The 17,523-nt window shown below is 36.9% G+C and overlaps 1 protein-coding gene across 1 annotated transcript in view; it reads left to right on the forward strand.

Moving 5' to 3' along the window:
* Positions 1–17,523, forward strand: part of LOC124553352 — a 179,998-nt gene that overhangs the window by 15,124 nt on the left and 147,351 nt on the right. The window contains exon 2 of the mRNA XM_047127226.1: positions 15,193–15,285. Within this exon, the coding sequence (XP_046983182.1) occupies positions 15,193–15,285 (93 nt within the window). The remainder of the gene's footprint in view (positions 1–15,192; positions 15,286–17,523) is intronic.

Raw genomic sequence — 17,523 nt, forward strand, 5'->3', positions numbered from 1 at the left:
ATGAATGTTAATAATTATAGAGGGATCTCGCTACTACCAGTAGGATACAAAATTTTGTCAAGGAAATTACTTCAAATCGTGGAGCCAGTTCTGGATAAAAAAATAGGTGAATATCAAGCAGGTTTTAGACAAGGTAGATCCTGTGTTGAACAAATATTTAACCTGAAAACACTAATTCGTTACAGAATCTCAAGAGGCCAGAGATTTGCAATAGTATTTGTAGATTTCAAAAAAGCATACGACTCGGTAGATAGAGAAACATTACTGAAAGTATTGGAAGAATTTGCGATCGATAAGAAAACAATTCAAATTATCAAACAGACACTAACAAACAGTAAGGCCAAAGTTAAATTTATGGGTGAAATTTCAAGGAAGTTCGAAATTAAAACAGGTGTTAGACAAGGTGATGGTTTATCCCCAATCCTCTTCAACTGCGTACTGGAAAAGATATTGAGAATATGGAAAGAAAAACTCAAAGGCACCAAGAATGACATCAGAATTGGAACAAAAAAAGAAAAAATAGAAGTGGACTGTTTAGCTTTTGCAGACGATCTGGCAATAGTTACAGAAAACGAAGAAATAGCTCAGAACTACCTGGAGAAACTACAAGAAGTTTCGGCCAGAGCTGGACTGCAGATTTCATTTGAAAAAACCGTGTATATGTCTAATCATAGAAATAACAAGAAAAATCTTATTACTAAATACGGCAATATTAAGAGAGTAGAAAAATTTAAGTATTTAGGTGAAATAATTCAAGTGAATGGTTTAGACAAGAGTGCAAACCAGGCGAGAGCAAGGAAAATGGAATTTGCTTTTCAAAAAACCAAAGACATATATAACAAAAAAAACATTTCGATTCAAGCTAAATTAAGACATTATAAAACTGTCATTAGACCAGAATGCCTGTATGCATCGGAGTGCCTAACTCTTAACAAAAAGGGGGAAATAGAAAACATGGAAAAGAAAGAAAGGAAAATTTTGAGAAAAATATTAGGACCGAGAAAGATTGGAGAAGAGTACAAGCTAAAGAGTAATAAGGAAATATACAAAACTATTGAGAAAGTGAGTGAGGCAATGCGTAAACGCAGACTAACGATTTATGGTCACCTGTCGAGGATGGATGGAAACAGACTAACAAGAAAAGTGTTTGAACATAGTAACAGGAACGAAAAAACCAACAATAAATGGATACAGATGGTGAAAAAGGATTTGGCCTATTTTAATGTCACCCGTGAGTCAATCAGGGACAGGGAAAAGTTTAGACAAATAGTGAACGGAATTAAGTGTTTTCCAGAAGAAACGAAACTAAAGAATAATAACAGGAAATGGTCGGAAGAGCGGAGGAGGAACCACTCGAAAATGATGAGGAAGTATTGGGAAGAGAGAAAAAAAGATCAAAAAGCCGGGCAAGTGAATTGTTGAACGTGGTCCAAAGATGGCCGAAATCGAAAGAAGAAGAAGAAGAAGAAGAAGAAGAGCAAGAAGGAGCAGATCTTAAGAACTGCTACAGGGGGTAGACAGACAGAGCCAAATCTTCATTTTTGCTTTCAGTATTTTCCGTTCTACACATTCATTTTACACCTGCCAGGGGTAGCATCTTGCACAGTTACCACAGCAACTGTTCAGGAATCTGCCATTCCAGTGCTTGTGTGTCAAGATAAACAATCTGTGCAAGATCCAGGTTTGGGTAAGTGTGGTAGACAAACTAAGATTACTCGATTTGTATCAAGATTTCATCCAAACGAGCCAAAATAGACGAACAGATTTTACGATTTGTTGCTAAAGAATATCTTCCATTCAATGTAGTTGAGAGTGTGGAATTTAGAAAAATGACTCGTCTATTAACTGAAAACTATGTTCCTCCCAGTAGAAAATCACTCTCCAACAGTTTACACTCTCAGGTGTTCTTCAACACACTTGTGCAAGGAAGATCTGCAGGGCAAGCTGCATCCTACATCTGCATTATCTCTATGACTGATAACTTCATTGATGAAAACTACAATCTGAAGTCACATTTGTTATCTAGTTTTAAATTCCATGACAACATTTCCAGTGACTTACAAAATGCGACTTCAACTTGGGGTATTACCAATAAAATGGTAGTTTAAACTATGGATAATGCACCTCATATGGTGTAGGCAGTGATGATGTGCAAATGGTACATGTACTTTGTTTTGCACATACACTAAATTTAATTGTGCAAGCAAGGCTTGAACCAATTACTGACACAAGGACAAAAGTGAAGTCAATAGTGGAATTTTTTAAAAGAAGTCCTCAAGCACCTGGGAAGTTGCACAATATTCAGAAGTAAATGGGCTTCCATATTTTAACACCGAAACAAGATTGCCCTACGAGATGGAATTCCTTGCAATCATCAGTGTGGGTTCACAAACAAAACTGTCCAATGAAGACTGGTCAGTTATTGAAAAATCTTGTGAAATACTATCTCCTTTAGAGTAAGTGACAATAGAAATGTAAGCTTATCCTAATAAGCAAAAGTTTACAAAGTCATTTTCTGAGACTGAAAATCTCAGATTACTGCAATGAAGCCATTAATACAGTAACTGCTAAACTTGAGGATGGAATCTGTACCCGCCACAACCAAAAGTTTGCAGATGAATCAATTGCTTGTGAAGCAACATTATTGGGTCCTCGCTTCAGGTAGAAATATTTCCAAAAACTGGGCATTGATTAAAAGAAGCAAAAGAGGCCACAATTAACAAGTGGAGTGCAATACCCACTCGGTGTTCTACAGACAATCCACCACTAGCCAAACCAGTTGTGGTGAGCACATTCAGTTCTAGCAGTGGCAGCATTTGGCAAGATTTTGACCAAGCTGTATGAGGCTTGATCCAAAGAGTAGACAATCCACGTGCTGCAAGTATAGTCGAGCTTTATAAATATATGAAGATGCCACTGATACACGGATCACAAGATTTATTACTGTGATGGAAAGAAAATCATGTGTTGTTTACTATGTTGTTTCAAATAATGAAATGACATCTTTGTATTATGGCCACCTCTGTTCCAAGTAAGCACATATTTTCAAAGCAGGTTAAACAATAACAGACAGTGAAAAAGTATCGAAAATGATATTTCTAAACTATAACTCAGAACAGATACAGTAGATCTACTCAGAAATGAAACAGTAAAATTTCTGTTGATATTGTTCTCTTCTGGACAATGTGCACTGAATTTGTATCTGAATGTATCTTGTTTACTCCACAAAATCTTACATGTAGCTACCTTACAAGAACATTTTTCTCAAATTTGTTGTCTCAGAAGACACTTACGTTTTTGCTCAGCATTCCATGAGTTTAATTTTTTTGAGTATGTTATTTATTTATGTGTTTGAGAATAATTATCTGATTTGTATATGTTTATGTGTTTAATTTTGTACATGTGCTATGTTTGGTTATTACGCTAGAGGAATCTTGATACTTGTGTATTATAAATGATTCTCAGGCAAATCAACAATATAATTTAATACTTTTGGTTTTGGTGTTCAGATACTGTTATAGAAATTGCATTTCAACAGCAACTTAACTTCATCGCGATTTCCAGTGGAATTTTATAGTAAAATGATAATATATTTGGTTCCTGTGAGTACTTGAGGGAACTCCTTATACCTGTACCTCATACAAACTTCTTTAGCAAGAACAGTAAGTGGTGTAGAGCCAGATATGTCATGATATAAGAACCACAAAGACATTACACTGTATGAATTGTTTTAGATTTTAGTCTGGATTTTATACTTCAATGAAACATACCAAACTCTGCATTTCAGTTACCTTGAAATGTTTAACATGTTTTCCAGTTCCTTTAAGTGTACATATTATGAGCTTTATCGAGGTGACTTGTGAATGTTAGATGAAAATCTGCCATACTTGACCATTGTATTATATGCTCCAGTCTGTTATGGTAATTTTTTGATCAGCCACTTTGCAGTCCTGCTCAGTGTGAGAAAAAATGGAAAATTTAACTGCGAGTAAGAAAAGTGAGAGTGGCACACTCATAAATGCGAATCATTGACAAGGAGTGCTATACTTCAAGGACCACAAGCGGATAGCTGAAGAAAGTTAAATGCTAGTGATTCAGCTTTTGACTTGTGAACTGACTCAAGGTTTCCCCGTAGGTCCATTACATGTCTTTAATATGTTCATTGTGCTGTGACTGTTTGGTCTACATACTCCAACAGACAACATACTTGTTTATCTTCTAACCAATGTCTAGAGTTGTATTGAATAAATCAGAATAGTTGTGAATAAAATGTAGATCACAATTAGAGCACTTGGAAGGTTCTACAGTGGTATGTTTAAAATTAATAAAATATAAGCTTCATAAAAAATCTACAAGTTTGTCATCAATTGTATAAATAAAAATATTACTCAAACTGGTTTAGAGCCACAATTATTGTTCTAGTTCTTTTGAACTGACCTCCAAAAATTTCTCCACAATGAAGAAAACTGCTGTGTTCAAGTACTCCCTAAGTTTTCTGGTAATGCTTCCACATACTTCAAACTCTCAGTTAGACTGTTTAATAATAAGCATAATACCTTTGTGAAATCTTTATCAGCAAGTTTGTGTCTTGAAATAATGATCCTAGCAGTTACTTTTTTCCCCTTTGTTTAACATAAACACAGTTTATTTTTAAAAACATGATTTTTCTATATAGGTACACTCAGGAAACTGTTAGTATTCAGAATTCGTTGAGATGATTCCAGCCGGCCCTTGTGACCGAGCGGTTCTAGGCTTTTCAGTCTGGAACTGCGCGACTGCTACAGTCGCAGATTCGAATCCTGCCTGGGGCTTGGATGTGTATAATGTCCTTAGGTTAGTTAGGTTTAAGTAGTTCTAAGCTCTAGGGGACTGATGACCTCAGAGCCATTTGAAATTATTCCTGCAAGAAGTCTGGGTAATATATGTTACTGATTTCTTCTTATGCTTTTATAGCCCGTTTATGTATTTGCTGGTCTGGTCCTTATTATTACGCAGTATAATAAATGTGACTGAATTAAGACCACTGGACTGATACCAAAATTTGGTAATTTCCAAGAATGATTGCCTATCGAAGTCGCAGGGTCCAAAGGATACATATCGAGCGTGCGATTGTGAATCGATTATGCGACTCTGTTGGCGGGCGTTATGTTTAATTATTTGCGATGGTCATTTTTATCCATTTTCCGTCGTTCCCTTAGTTGCTCTAAGTTACATATCTCCGCTAATTAATGGCACAAAGGGAATTGTTCCCGTAGCGTACACATCACATGACGACAACACTGCCGACGAGTAAGGTAAGTCATCTCCTTTGTAATTACAAGTACTTTTGTAACGGTCTTCTTTCGTCTTTTCTGCAGTGACCACCGTAAACACCCATAACGCCCGCCATCATAGTAGCGTGATCGATTTACTGTCACACGCTCAATATGTATCGTTTGGACCCGCGACTTCGATAGGCTATCATTCTTGGAAATTACCCACAATTTTTTCAGTTTAGTGCCACTTAATTCCAAATTTACAAGAATTGATAATTCCTAGCTGCTGGCAATAGGAAGAATTTCTTAAAGCAAATTATTAGCTATAATTCATGCTGGCAAAATGGAGCAAACAGATAAGTGTCCCTATTGTTGTTACCATCCAGTAGCTAAATAAATGATGGATGAAGTAGTGTATAACTTATGGGCATAATTTCTTAATTCAGTACCTCGATTCCCAGAATGCTACCGCAATAAATTATATCTCATGATATGCCTCTTCAAGATGACAATTCCTGTATCATGTATATGATAAAATGGATGATAATTGAATTGAATTGAATGGTCACTTACAAAACCTATCAAAATTAGGCTCTAGAATACAGGAAAACAAATTCGGCAAAATCTGTTATGTCAAAGATATAAACATCTGTCCGCAGACGATTGGAAAGTATGAAAGTCACATAACACGAAAGCAGCGCATTTGATGCAGGAAATACAAAACTGCCAAGACACCTGACAAAGTTTGGGTCTAGTGCAGCAGGGGATACAACCCGTCGGCTTTGAACAATGACGTCATTCCTTAGTCATAGATCGTAATGTCTTCACTTCGAGGCATAGATAATAAAGCAGTTCTGTGTTCTAATAAGCTTTTGCTGTTATGTTTCAATTTCGTTTTTTTACTGATTGCTTAATAAAGTAGGATCAGTTTATTCTATCTCGTGAGATTTTTTTTTAAAAAGCCAAAAAACACTTATTAGCTACTGAAGGGAGCTACAACACTAAGAAGAATCGCTTCTCGGTTTTTGACAAGATATTGCTTAATAAAGTAGGATCAGTTTATTCTATCTCATGAGATTTTTTATTAAAAAGCCAAAAAACACTTATTAGGTACTGAAGGGAGCTGCTTAATAAAGTAGGATCAGTTTATTCTATCTCGTGAGATTTTTTTTTTTTTAAGTCAAAAAACACTTATTACGTACTGAAGGGAGCTAGAACATTAAGAACAATCGCTTCTCGGCTTTTGACAAGATATTGCTTAATAAAGTAGGATCAGTTTATTCTATCTCGTGAGATGTTTTTTTTTTTTTTTTTTAAGTCAAAAAACACTTATGCTTTTGACAAGATCAATGTTTATCTCTCTTGCATTCCTTTGTTTCTCAACATTCTCCTCAGCTCTTTCATCTCTGTAATACATGCTCTCTGGCGACTTGTGACGTCATTGTTCAAAGCCGACGGGTTGTATCCCCTGCTGCACTAGTCCCGTTCTGTCCCATTAGCAGCTTGGATGTATGACTTCCAAATTTCATTTCCAGTAATAATATCTGTAAAGGAGTATTGGGACTAGTGCAGCAGGGGATAAAACCCGTCGGCTTTGAACAATGATGTCACAAGTCGCCAGAGAGCATGTATTACAGAGATGAAAGAGCTGAGGAGAATGTTGAGAAACAAAGGAATGCGTGAGAGATAAACATCGATCTTGTCAAAAACATAAGTGTTTTTTGACTTAAAAAAAAAAAAAAAAAATCTCACGAGATAGAATAAACTGATCCTACTTTATTAAGCAGCTCCCTTCAGTACCTAATAAGTGTTTTTTGGCTTTTTAAAAAAAAATCTCACGAGATAGAATAAACTGATCCTACTTTATTAAGCAATATCTTGTCAAAAACCGAGAAGCGATTCTTCGTAGTGTTGTAGCTGCCTTCAGTAGCTGATAAGTGTTTTTTGGCTTTTTAAAAAAAAAATCTCACGAGATAGAATAAACTGATCCTACTTTATTAAGCAATAGTGTTTTTTTGGCTTTTTTAAAAAAAAATCTCACGAGATAGAATAAACTGATCCTACTTTATTAAGCAATATCTTGTCAAAAGCCGAGAAGCGATTCTTCGTAGTGTTGTAGCTGCCTTCAGTAGCTGATAAGTGTTTTTTGGCTTTTTTAAAAAAAAAATCTCACGAGATAGAATAAACTGATCCTACTTTATTAAACAATCAGTAAAAAAACGAAATTGAAACTTAACAGCAAAAGCTTATTAGAACACAGAACTGCTTTATTATCTATGCCTCGAAGTGAAGACATTACGATCTATGACTAAGGAATGACGTCATTGTTCAAAACCGACGGGTTGTATCCCCTGCTGCACTAGACCCGGAGTATTATACTAGTACACGGTTTCTGTGCTCTGATGTCATTAGAACCAGTTTGCGATGACATGTGATTCCCTTCAATCTGAGGTCTATATCTCGTCATGCAGACATTTTCATGGAATCAGTATTTGTGTAGCGGTGTGAAAGGAAGGTTCTGTCGCAGTGCCCCTTAAACACAGGAGGTCAGTGAAGTAAAAGCAGTACTTTCGAGAAAGACTTAGTCTGCGTGGAAGATGTTACTGTAGAATGTAAATAAACTCTTGAAATTCGTATAACTAATCAGAACATTGTATTGAATTATACTTTATTAGGCCTCATATTATTTACAAGATGTGGTCAGATATGTGACAAGTCTGTTGAGAAGTATAGTGGGTATTTATGTTACTTCTCTGATAATATTAGTATCTGCCCTTTCAGTATTTAAATGTGTTTTTTTTTTTGTATATATTTATCTATGCTGCTGTTGGGCTACCAAATGCTATATCATTGTAAAATGAACCTTGGACACACAAACTCACAATTGTGCATTTTATGCTTAACATGAAACAGTTCAGAATTAGCCTATTTATAGTAGGCCCTATTGAAAGTAAGGTTATTTTTTTGAAGCACCAAAAGTCTTCATACTTTCTATGCCAATTAAGAACTTCAAATTTTATGTAGCATCTCCCTGAACTCCATAACCTTTACATAGATTAACTGAACCTAATGGTAACAGATTTCTGCTTTCTCCCATGATGTAATGATGTGGCGTGTGATGTCATGTGTGCAAACTAGAAGACAACTGCGTCATAACTATATTTTTTGTGTTTATATTTGTGATTTAAACTGTGTTGACAGACCGATCATTAATGTAGCCCAATGTATAGATGTGTTTGGAAAGGTGACACTTTGCCTGAGTGGTGGCAAAATAGTATCAAAGACTTCATTCAGTCCCAGCACACAGCGTATTTTTTCTCACTGTGTAATGTTTCTCTCAACCTGACGATAGCTTTAGCTTTTTTCTTCCACCTACATGTTATAATTGTGGATTTTGCATTTTTATGTAATAAGTTTGGCTTTTTAGCTGCATGTTTTTTTAATGTACATGTAGGTGTAATACAACAATCTCATGGATATACATATGACCAGTGGTATGATATTACATTTTTTCTACTCCTTCCATTATGCTTAAAACTGATTTTTGCATCTGAAAAGTCCAATACCTCATGCTTTGCATCCTAAAAGTATAATACCATATTTTACCATGAGGTGAACAAAAGCAAAGTACTGATCTTTCAGTTAGTGTTCGTGGCAGCAGTTTTGAGGACTTTCATTGGGTAATGTGTTGTAACCAGCTTCAAGGTGTTTACCTTGTATGTGTAACAGTTGGTATATTTGTGTTAATTTCTGTTCAGATTAAGTCACCATAAAATATTAATGAAATTGAAATTAAGCTAGTTTCTGGTAGGCCTATGTGTTAAAAGTCTGTTATATCAAGCATATGTTATCATTCCTTTCTTTCTGCATCTTCAATCACCAGGTCACATAAGTTCAGTGTTTGAAAGATAGTATGAATTTGTGACAGATACGAAACTATGAAGTGCAGATTCCAGACATAGCTTCTGATCAGTGCATTTTTCAAAGGTTGTAAAGCTGCTAAGAGTAGATAAACAGGAGCCCTCTAGTGAAACTGAAGAGGCAGCAGTTTTTTAAGAGTTGCAGGTTGCTTTCTAATTTACTCAATTATATTTAGAGGGCACAATTTTATATAAAGATAGGGAGTATAGAAACAGTCTATTGTTAATACAGTATACATCATTTTTAACAGAGCGTACAACAACAGTTTCTCTGATTTCTGTGTCCTTAGTTGGTTCATTACACATCCCTGAAGACTGTCCTGGATGACATCTGTGGAACATAATGAGTGCATGTATTGTTATAATTTACAAAAAAATTTGTGAATGTGTATCTGTGAAAATCTGATTCAAGAAAACCAGTTTCAATAATTCTCTTATGTAAAAAAAGATACAGATTCATTGTTTTTGAGTGTGTGTATCTTTTCATGGTCACTGAATGGAAACGGTAGTAGTGGCATTAGTAGAAATAATATTTTTATACCATGGATAGTTGGTTGTAGAAACTCTACACAGTATCTGCTGACACCTTGTGATCTGTTTTCTTTTGTGTGAAATGTGGATACTGTGTTGCTTAAGAAGCATTTATTATAAGTATTTTGTTGTATGAAATGAATGCTGTCATGGTCATACTGTGATTTTAATTCCATCGTCTTTTGGGACATTCTTTCTGCCAGGAAAACTTTTGTTTTTGAGACTGCTGGTTTTGGATACACATCCATATCAGATCTTAAGAGCTCTAGACAGGTTGGTCCTGCTGGAAGGAACAGTGACAGCCATTTAATTAGTTTAGTACATTCCTGAGTATATCATTATTCTTTAAAATACTAACGGTAGCTTAAAAACCGAAACTTTTAATCTTTTCAACTAAATTAAAATGTGAGCAGGGCTGTCTCTCCTTCCAATTATTTGGAAATTGGGGTCATCAGTCTTCTCAAAATGTCAGTCATCTGTGTTCCTGTTAGTATTAAAAATGCCGTTAGTCCAAACACATGACAAAGTACAGAAGTGTTTCTCTACTTACTGTTTTCAGTTCTGTATGAGAATATTCCTAGTTTAACCACATTTGGCTGTTGAATCAGATTCTACTTAAAAAAAGTCTACAAGACCACCTTGCATTGCATTTGCAAGACTTGAGGCGTATTTCCTGGCAGGGTTAAGCATTCTGTAGCAACAGTCATCTACAAAACTATAGATAAGTGAATCACCTATAAAGACAGGCCTAGACTGAAGTGACAAGTCGTGGGATACCTCCTAATATTGTCAGACCTCATTTTTACGGAAATACGGAAGCGTCCGATCCCACCCGTCTGCTTTGACCCATGACGTCACAAATATGGCGGAAACAAAAACACACACACTTTCCACAAGAAGCCTAATGACACTAACGGGACAAGCACGGGAAATGGGGTGTTTTGGGTGGGGGGCAAACTAAATATAAACAAATTTAGACGCCTTGCGTAGCTACAACGTGTAAGTGAAGACAGCCATGCATGAATACCCACCCACCTCCCCAGGGGTCGTAACCCATGCAACCCATAGAAGATAAAGATGCTTCAGTAGCTGATTAGTGTTTTTTGTCTTTTAAAAAAAAAAAAATCTCACGGGATAGAACGAACAGATCAGAAAGATAAATATAATAAACTAAAACAGAAATTCAAGGAAACAGATAATTAAAATAAGTAATAAGTGTTTTTAAATTAAAAAAAAAAAATCTCACGAGATAGTACGAACAGATCAGAAAAGTAAATAAAATAAGATAAAACAGAACTGGAGACAGCCACACTCAAACCAAACTCCGCGCCATCATGACGTCACACACGACAACACCCTTACGTCACGGGTCAAAGCCGACGCGTGGGATCGGACGCTTCCGTTGACCCATTTTTACTAATGTAGTGCAGAACCAGGCCTGGCATGGATGCAAGGCATTGGCAGAAATACTGAGCCACACGGCCTCTATAGCCATCCATAACTGCGAAAGTGTTGCCGGTGTAAGATTTTGTGCACAGGCCGACCTCTGAATTATGTCCCATAAATGTTTGATGAGATTCATCACGAGTGATCTGGATGGCCAAATCATTCAATCAAATAGTTCAGAATGTTCTTCAAACCTGTAGCAAACAACTGGGGTCCCAGTGACATGGTGCCTTGTCATCCATAAAAATTCATTCAGTTGAATTGCTTGAAATGGTCTCAAAGTAGCTGAACATAACCATTCCCAGTCAATGATCAGTTCAGCTGGACCAGAGGGCCCAGCCCATTCCGTGTAAAGACAGTGTTATGAAAACACCACCAGCTTGCACTTAGCCTTGTTGACAATCTTCATCAATGGCTTCATGGGGCCTGCGCTGTGCTCAAATCCGACCACCTGCTCTTACCAGCTGAAACTGGGACTTATCTGACCAGGCCACAATTTTCCAGTCGTCTAGGGCCCAACCGATATGGTCAAGAGCCCAGGAGAGGCACTGCAGGTGACACCGTGCTGTTGACATAGGCACTCACATCGGTCACTTGTTGCCATGGCCCACTAATTTCAGATTTCGACGCACTGTCCTAACGGGTATGTTGGTTGTACATCCCACATTGATTGATGTGGTTATTTCACACAGTGTTGCTTGTCTGTTAGCAGTGACAGCTCTACGAAAATACTGCTGCCGTCGGTTGTTAAGTAAAGACTGTCGGCCACTGTGTCGTCCGTGGTGAGAGGTAATGCCTGAAATTTGGTACTCTCGCCACATTCGTGACACTGTGGATCTCGGAATATTGAATTCCCTAACAATTTCTGAAATGGAATTTCCCATGCGTCTAGCTCCAGCAACCATTCTGTATTCAAAGTCTATTAATTCCTTTCATGGGGCCATAATCATGTCGGAAACCTTTTCATAAGAATCACCTGAGTACAAATATCACCTTTGCCAATGCCCTGCCATCTGTATACGTGCATATCACTGTCGCATTGCTCTTGTCACCTCAATGTATAAGGGCTGTCCCAGAAGTACCCAACAAACAAAAGACAGTTTTTATGTAATGCTGAAAATGTATCGTGTGTCTCTGCAATATGAAATGATGTTGCATAAATTTCAGTAAATGACAATTGTGTTGGCACTTTAAGGAGCCATTTACATTTTTTGAACCTTAATGATAAATTATTTTATTTGTTATGCTTACTCTAAATTCATGCTGTGATGACATTCTGGCTGTAGAAAAATATATTTAAATTCAGTTGCCAATTGTTCACAGTAGTGGACTGATCCCCACAACTATTGGTAAAAAACTGAAAGAACATATGTTCAACAATAAAAGAGACAGAGAGAGAGAGAGAGAGAGAGAGAGAGAGAGAGAGAGAGAGAGACCCCTTCCATCTCTGTCAGATGTACCACTAATGGATTAGTTACTCACACATTGTGTGTTTACTCAGTTCATCGGGAATGTATGTCACAAGAACTTATATCTGTTTCCTAAACTGTGAATGAATTTATAGGATATTATTTTTTTCTATTCTGTTTTTATGGTTTTTGTGGAGGTGTTGTTTTTCGATACTAGTTATTTTATCAACCTGCTGTTGATAATGCCTGTTGTTACATTCTTCTCTATATAAGTAATTCCATTATACTTTGTTTTTTGATGTATAACATTCTCCTCCATTACCTTTTACTAATGTTTAAAATGAAATGGTATTCAATAGTGTCATCCAAATGTTGTTAAAAGCATAATTTGGTTTAGAATTATGTTGTGCAATTGTTAATCCAACAACGCTACACGAAAATTTTTGAACTAAATTAGCATTACTTAACTTTGCTGCCATTCTCCACTGTAGGTTTGTCATCAGTTAGGCTTTGTTGTCAACTCTGATTTCACTTGCTTGCTAAAGGACTGTTTAGGTTCTACTTCTGTAACTTGTCTACAAGTTGAACAAAAGTCGCAGTTGTTTGTATCACATTTACTTAGTGTTTAATCAACAAACATGTCTCCCTTCTCTCCAAGAACTGGCAGACTTACATGCTAAGTGACTAACATTAACACTCAGCAAACATTAACTCGCATACAAAATGACTAGCGATGATGGTGTCCCATTGTAACTCATAGATGTTACATTTTTATGGTTTAAATTGAAAGATGTGCTTTATGGTTTGGTTATGTGTTATAACATTTACATTGCAGAAGTTCTTCAAATTACAATCCAATATTTATTTAAAAACTAATAACAGAAGATTTAATTCTTTTCAAGCACAAAAAATTTAATTCTTTTCAAATATTTCTCTCAAATTTAAAGTGAACACATCCTTTCACATTTTGAAGTATTTTCTTCTTCTTCTTCTTCTTCTTATTATTATTATTATTATCATCATCGTTAATTCCCCATTAAGGAGAGCGTTAAAACACAATCAATATTCACAATGACAATACGGTACATAAATTGGTACATTTCAAATTCATGGCACTTTTTTCTGTCTCTTTCTTTTCTCTTCCCAAAAACCTTTCATAAAATCACTGTGTTTCTTCTTCCTCTCTTCTGTCCACTTCTTTCCTGGTTTCTTCTCTTTTGGTGTTTCTTCGAATTTCTGTTTGTTGATTTTTTTCTCTGTATTTTCCTCTGTTTGATATTTCTTCTGTGGAGATGTTTAGATTTTTGAGGTCTTCCATGGTTTCCTTTACCCAGTTAGTTTTCATCTTATTCATCACCACTATGTTAAAAATCTTCTTGGTCAGCCTATTTTCATTCATCCTATGAATGTGCCCATAGAATTTTGCCCTTCTTTTTCTGATATTGTCTGTAATTGTCTCTGCCTGTTTGTAAAATTCCTTTGTTGGTCTCTTTATCCAGATCCCCCGTCTCTGAACTGGCCCATAGATCTTTCTCAGAATTTTCCTCTCTTGCTTTTCCATTTCCTTGATTTTAGTTCTTCCTCTGATTACTGTTGTTTCTGAGGCATACAAGGCCTCAGGTAAGACTACTGTTTTGTAATGTCTTAATTTGGCATTGACAGAAATATTTTTTTTATTGTAATGGTTCCATGTAAGTCTGTATGCTTTTTGTAGTTTTGTAACCCTTTCTTCATTGGCTGTTGAAGTATTTTCTTATATTATATTTTAATATATTTGTTCCTAATTGAAATAATTTTCTTTAATTTATTCAGTCGATTTGTGAAGTATTTTTGTGTATCGGGTAATCTGCTCGTCAGAGTGTATCAGGTTCTCCAAGTGTCTGTAAGTATCAAATAATCAGATGGTTTGTGGTGTATTGTATGTTTGGGTTTGTGGTGAAAACAGGATCATTGACCAGTTCAATTACAGTTACTGCTTTCATAACAAATGGATAATGGCTAAAACTGGCCATGGTTTTTAAAATTAAGTTAGAAGTTTAATTGGGGCTGTTGTTTTATTCCAAAGAGAAATTAGAGCTCATTCGAAGGCTTACCAACTGCCTCCGCCTCGCACACCATTCAGTTACAGAAAAGGAGGAACTTGTAGCAATACCAAAAGTACACTTGAAGTTAGGTGGCTTGTGGAGCCTGGATGTGGATGCGGAACACTGGTGACAGCAAACATGGACAGTATTCAGTTTTTCCAACTGGTGTATGATGGGATTATAAAAAATTGTGTGCGATAGAACATGTGTCTTCGCCCATTGCTCCAATTACTCATTCCTGTTAACATTTTTTGTCAACAATGTCATTAAACTGTACCAGACAAATTTTAGGCCACTGTCTAAATTAGGTACGTAAATTTCATATTGAACCACAATATTCAAAATTGCATTTCTCATTGACGTTTATCACAGGAAACACCCCCGGAGCGATCCATTTTTTGGACGGCCATCTCCAGAAATCTCAAAAGGAAACATTGTCATAAATATCACAAAGGAAGTACCGTAGAGTCTTAATAAACTATGACCAGTATGTGCAAAGATGTATATGCAGTATCCAGTGACAGTGACGTTTTTACCTTGTTTTCAGATTCCAAAAGACCTGTTAGTAGCTGCAAGATTTACAGAGAGAATCAAGAAAGAACCAGAAGTACAAATTGGGATGGCTCTCGTTGTGAACTATGTAAGTATTCAATTTACACACATTATGTGAAAATGTTCAGTTATTGTGCTTGCATTAAAGTTAAGTGCATAGTATGAAGGCAACACACATTATTTCCAAGTGCACTCAATAGTTTATGTAAAATATTTATCTCCCAGGGCAACAAAATGAGGCGAAAAGTCTGTCTAGCAAATAAATGACAATCTATAATTTGCTGATCACGATATAGCAGAGATGCTGAGTCGCATACAGGCACGACAGAAAGGCTGTTGAAAAGTAAGCTTTCGGCCAACAAGGCCTTCATCGGAAGTAAACATTGGACATGTACACACATGGCCACAGTCTGGTTGTGAGGCCAGATACAATCTGTAATTTCCCATTCACTGTGCACCTAGTAGTTGCTATTGTAATATTCCTCTGTTCATGTGATACTCAGGAAACCAAATGACCAGTAAGTAGAAAGAACCAGATGCATGTTGCAGGATGGTATGCAAACATATGTATCTGCTTCTTTCTGCAACCAATGATAACTCACACTGATATTCAATTCTTGAGTCATCTGGTGAATAGTCTGAGACTACAGTTTTTCTCAGTTTACTTCACCATGACCAGCTGTATAAAGTGAAGTCCTACCCAAGGACCCGAGGGGGGACCCAAAAGTAATCGGAATCGTAATGCTGACATCGTGTAGTTGTAGTAGCAGGTTTCGCCGCCAGAGGGTTATAGTAGGATCTCTGCTGAGTCATTCTGCCACGCGGCGTCACCCAATAGTGAGAAGCGTGGTTTCTTTGGCAGTTCTTTCAGTGTGCGTACAGTGCAGACGCGGCATGAGGAAATGGCTAGTTCTTACGAACGACATACGGCAGTGAAGTTTTGTTTCTTGCTCGGCAAGCGTGCAGCAGAAACTGTTGCGATAATTCAGACAGCCTACAAAGACCGTGCTCTTAGTAAAATGCAAGTGTACGAATGGTTTTCTCAGTTTAAAAAGGGAGAAATGGTGGTTGAAGATCAGCCCTGTTCCAGTCGACCCTTCAATTGCTTCAAGCAAAGACAATATCGACAAAATCTGTGATCTCATCAGTGAAGATCGGCGCAGGACAATCGACCGACTCGAGAACTTGTCCGGGTTGTCCTGGAGCTCAATTCAGCGCATCTAGACCATCGATTTGGGGATGCAAAGAGTGGCAGCAAAATTCGTGCCGAAGCTTCTTACCGGAGATCAAAGGGATCGTCGCGTTCGAGCCTGTCTCGAAATGTAGGACGCGTTCGAAGATGATCCACATTTTTTCAACAAAATCATTACAGGTGATGAGTCATGGTGCTATGGGTACAACCCAGAAAGCAAACAACAGTCATCACAATGGAAGTCACCTGGCTCACCTTGACCAAAACCAGCTCGACAAGTGAAATCGAATGTGAAAGCGATGTTGATCTGAATTTGTCCCTGAAAACCAGACAGTAAACCAACAATTCTATTTGGAGGTTATGAAACAGCTTCACAGAAGTTTGTTGCGAAAACATCCAGCTTTGTGGGATTCTGGCATGTGGTTCCTGCATCACGACAACACACCCGCGCACACAGCTCTCAGTGTTCGCCAGTTTTTGGCCTCGACAAAGAGTACTACCTTGACCCATGCTTCCTATTCGCCAGATTTAGCACCCTCGAACTTCTTCCTATTCCCGAGGATGAAGAGAGACTTGCGGATGTGGAAGACGTAAAACGCAATGTCATGAAAGTGCTAGCAGGTATCAAAGAGGACGAATTTAAAAGGTGCTTCGAAAACTGGAATGAACGTTTGGACAATTGTATTAATGCTAATGGAGAGTACTTCGAAGGAGATTAAGGTTGTATTTGAAAACAATAAAGTATATGCTTTCTAGAAAAAAATTCCGGTTATTTTTGGGTCCCCTCTCATACATGATTGATAAGACGATTTGGAGCTTTATGGGCCATGAAACAAAATAAACTTGTTAAGACAAATGATGCTTATGTCACTGATAATGCCAAATCATTGTCCACTAAATTAGGTTTCTGGGAACAAAAGGAGAAAAGAAATGGGGTCATCAAAAACACATTTGTTAGTTTTACTTAGACAGATATTACATACACCACCAGCAGACATCAGTTTTGACAACTCTGCTACTAGAGATATCATTGAAACCAGTTTTACTTCCATAAGTGCTTCTTAACAGATACAAAAGTATGTGACCTTACAAACTCAGTTCTGATAAAATTAAATAAGGTTGATTTCTGTTTGT

The sequence above is a fragment of the Schistocerca americana genome, chromosome 11 (assembly GCF_021461395.2).
Source record: "Schistocerca americana isolate TAMUIC-IGC-003095 chromosome 11, iqSchAmer2.1, whole genome shotgun sequence".
NCBI classification, from domain to species: domain Eukaryota; kingdom Metazoa; phylum Arthropoda; class Insecta; order Orthoptera; family Acrididae; genus Schistocerca; species Schistocerca americana.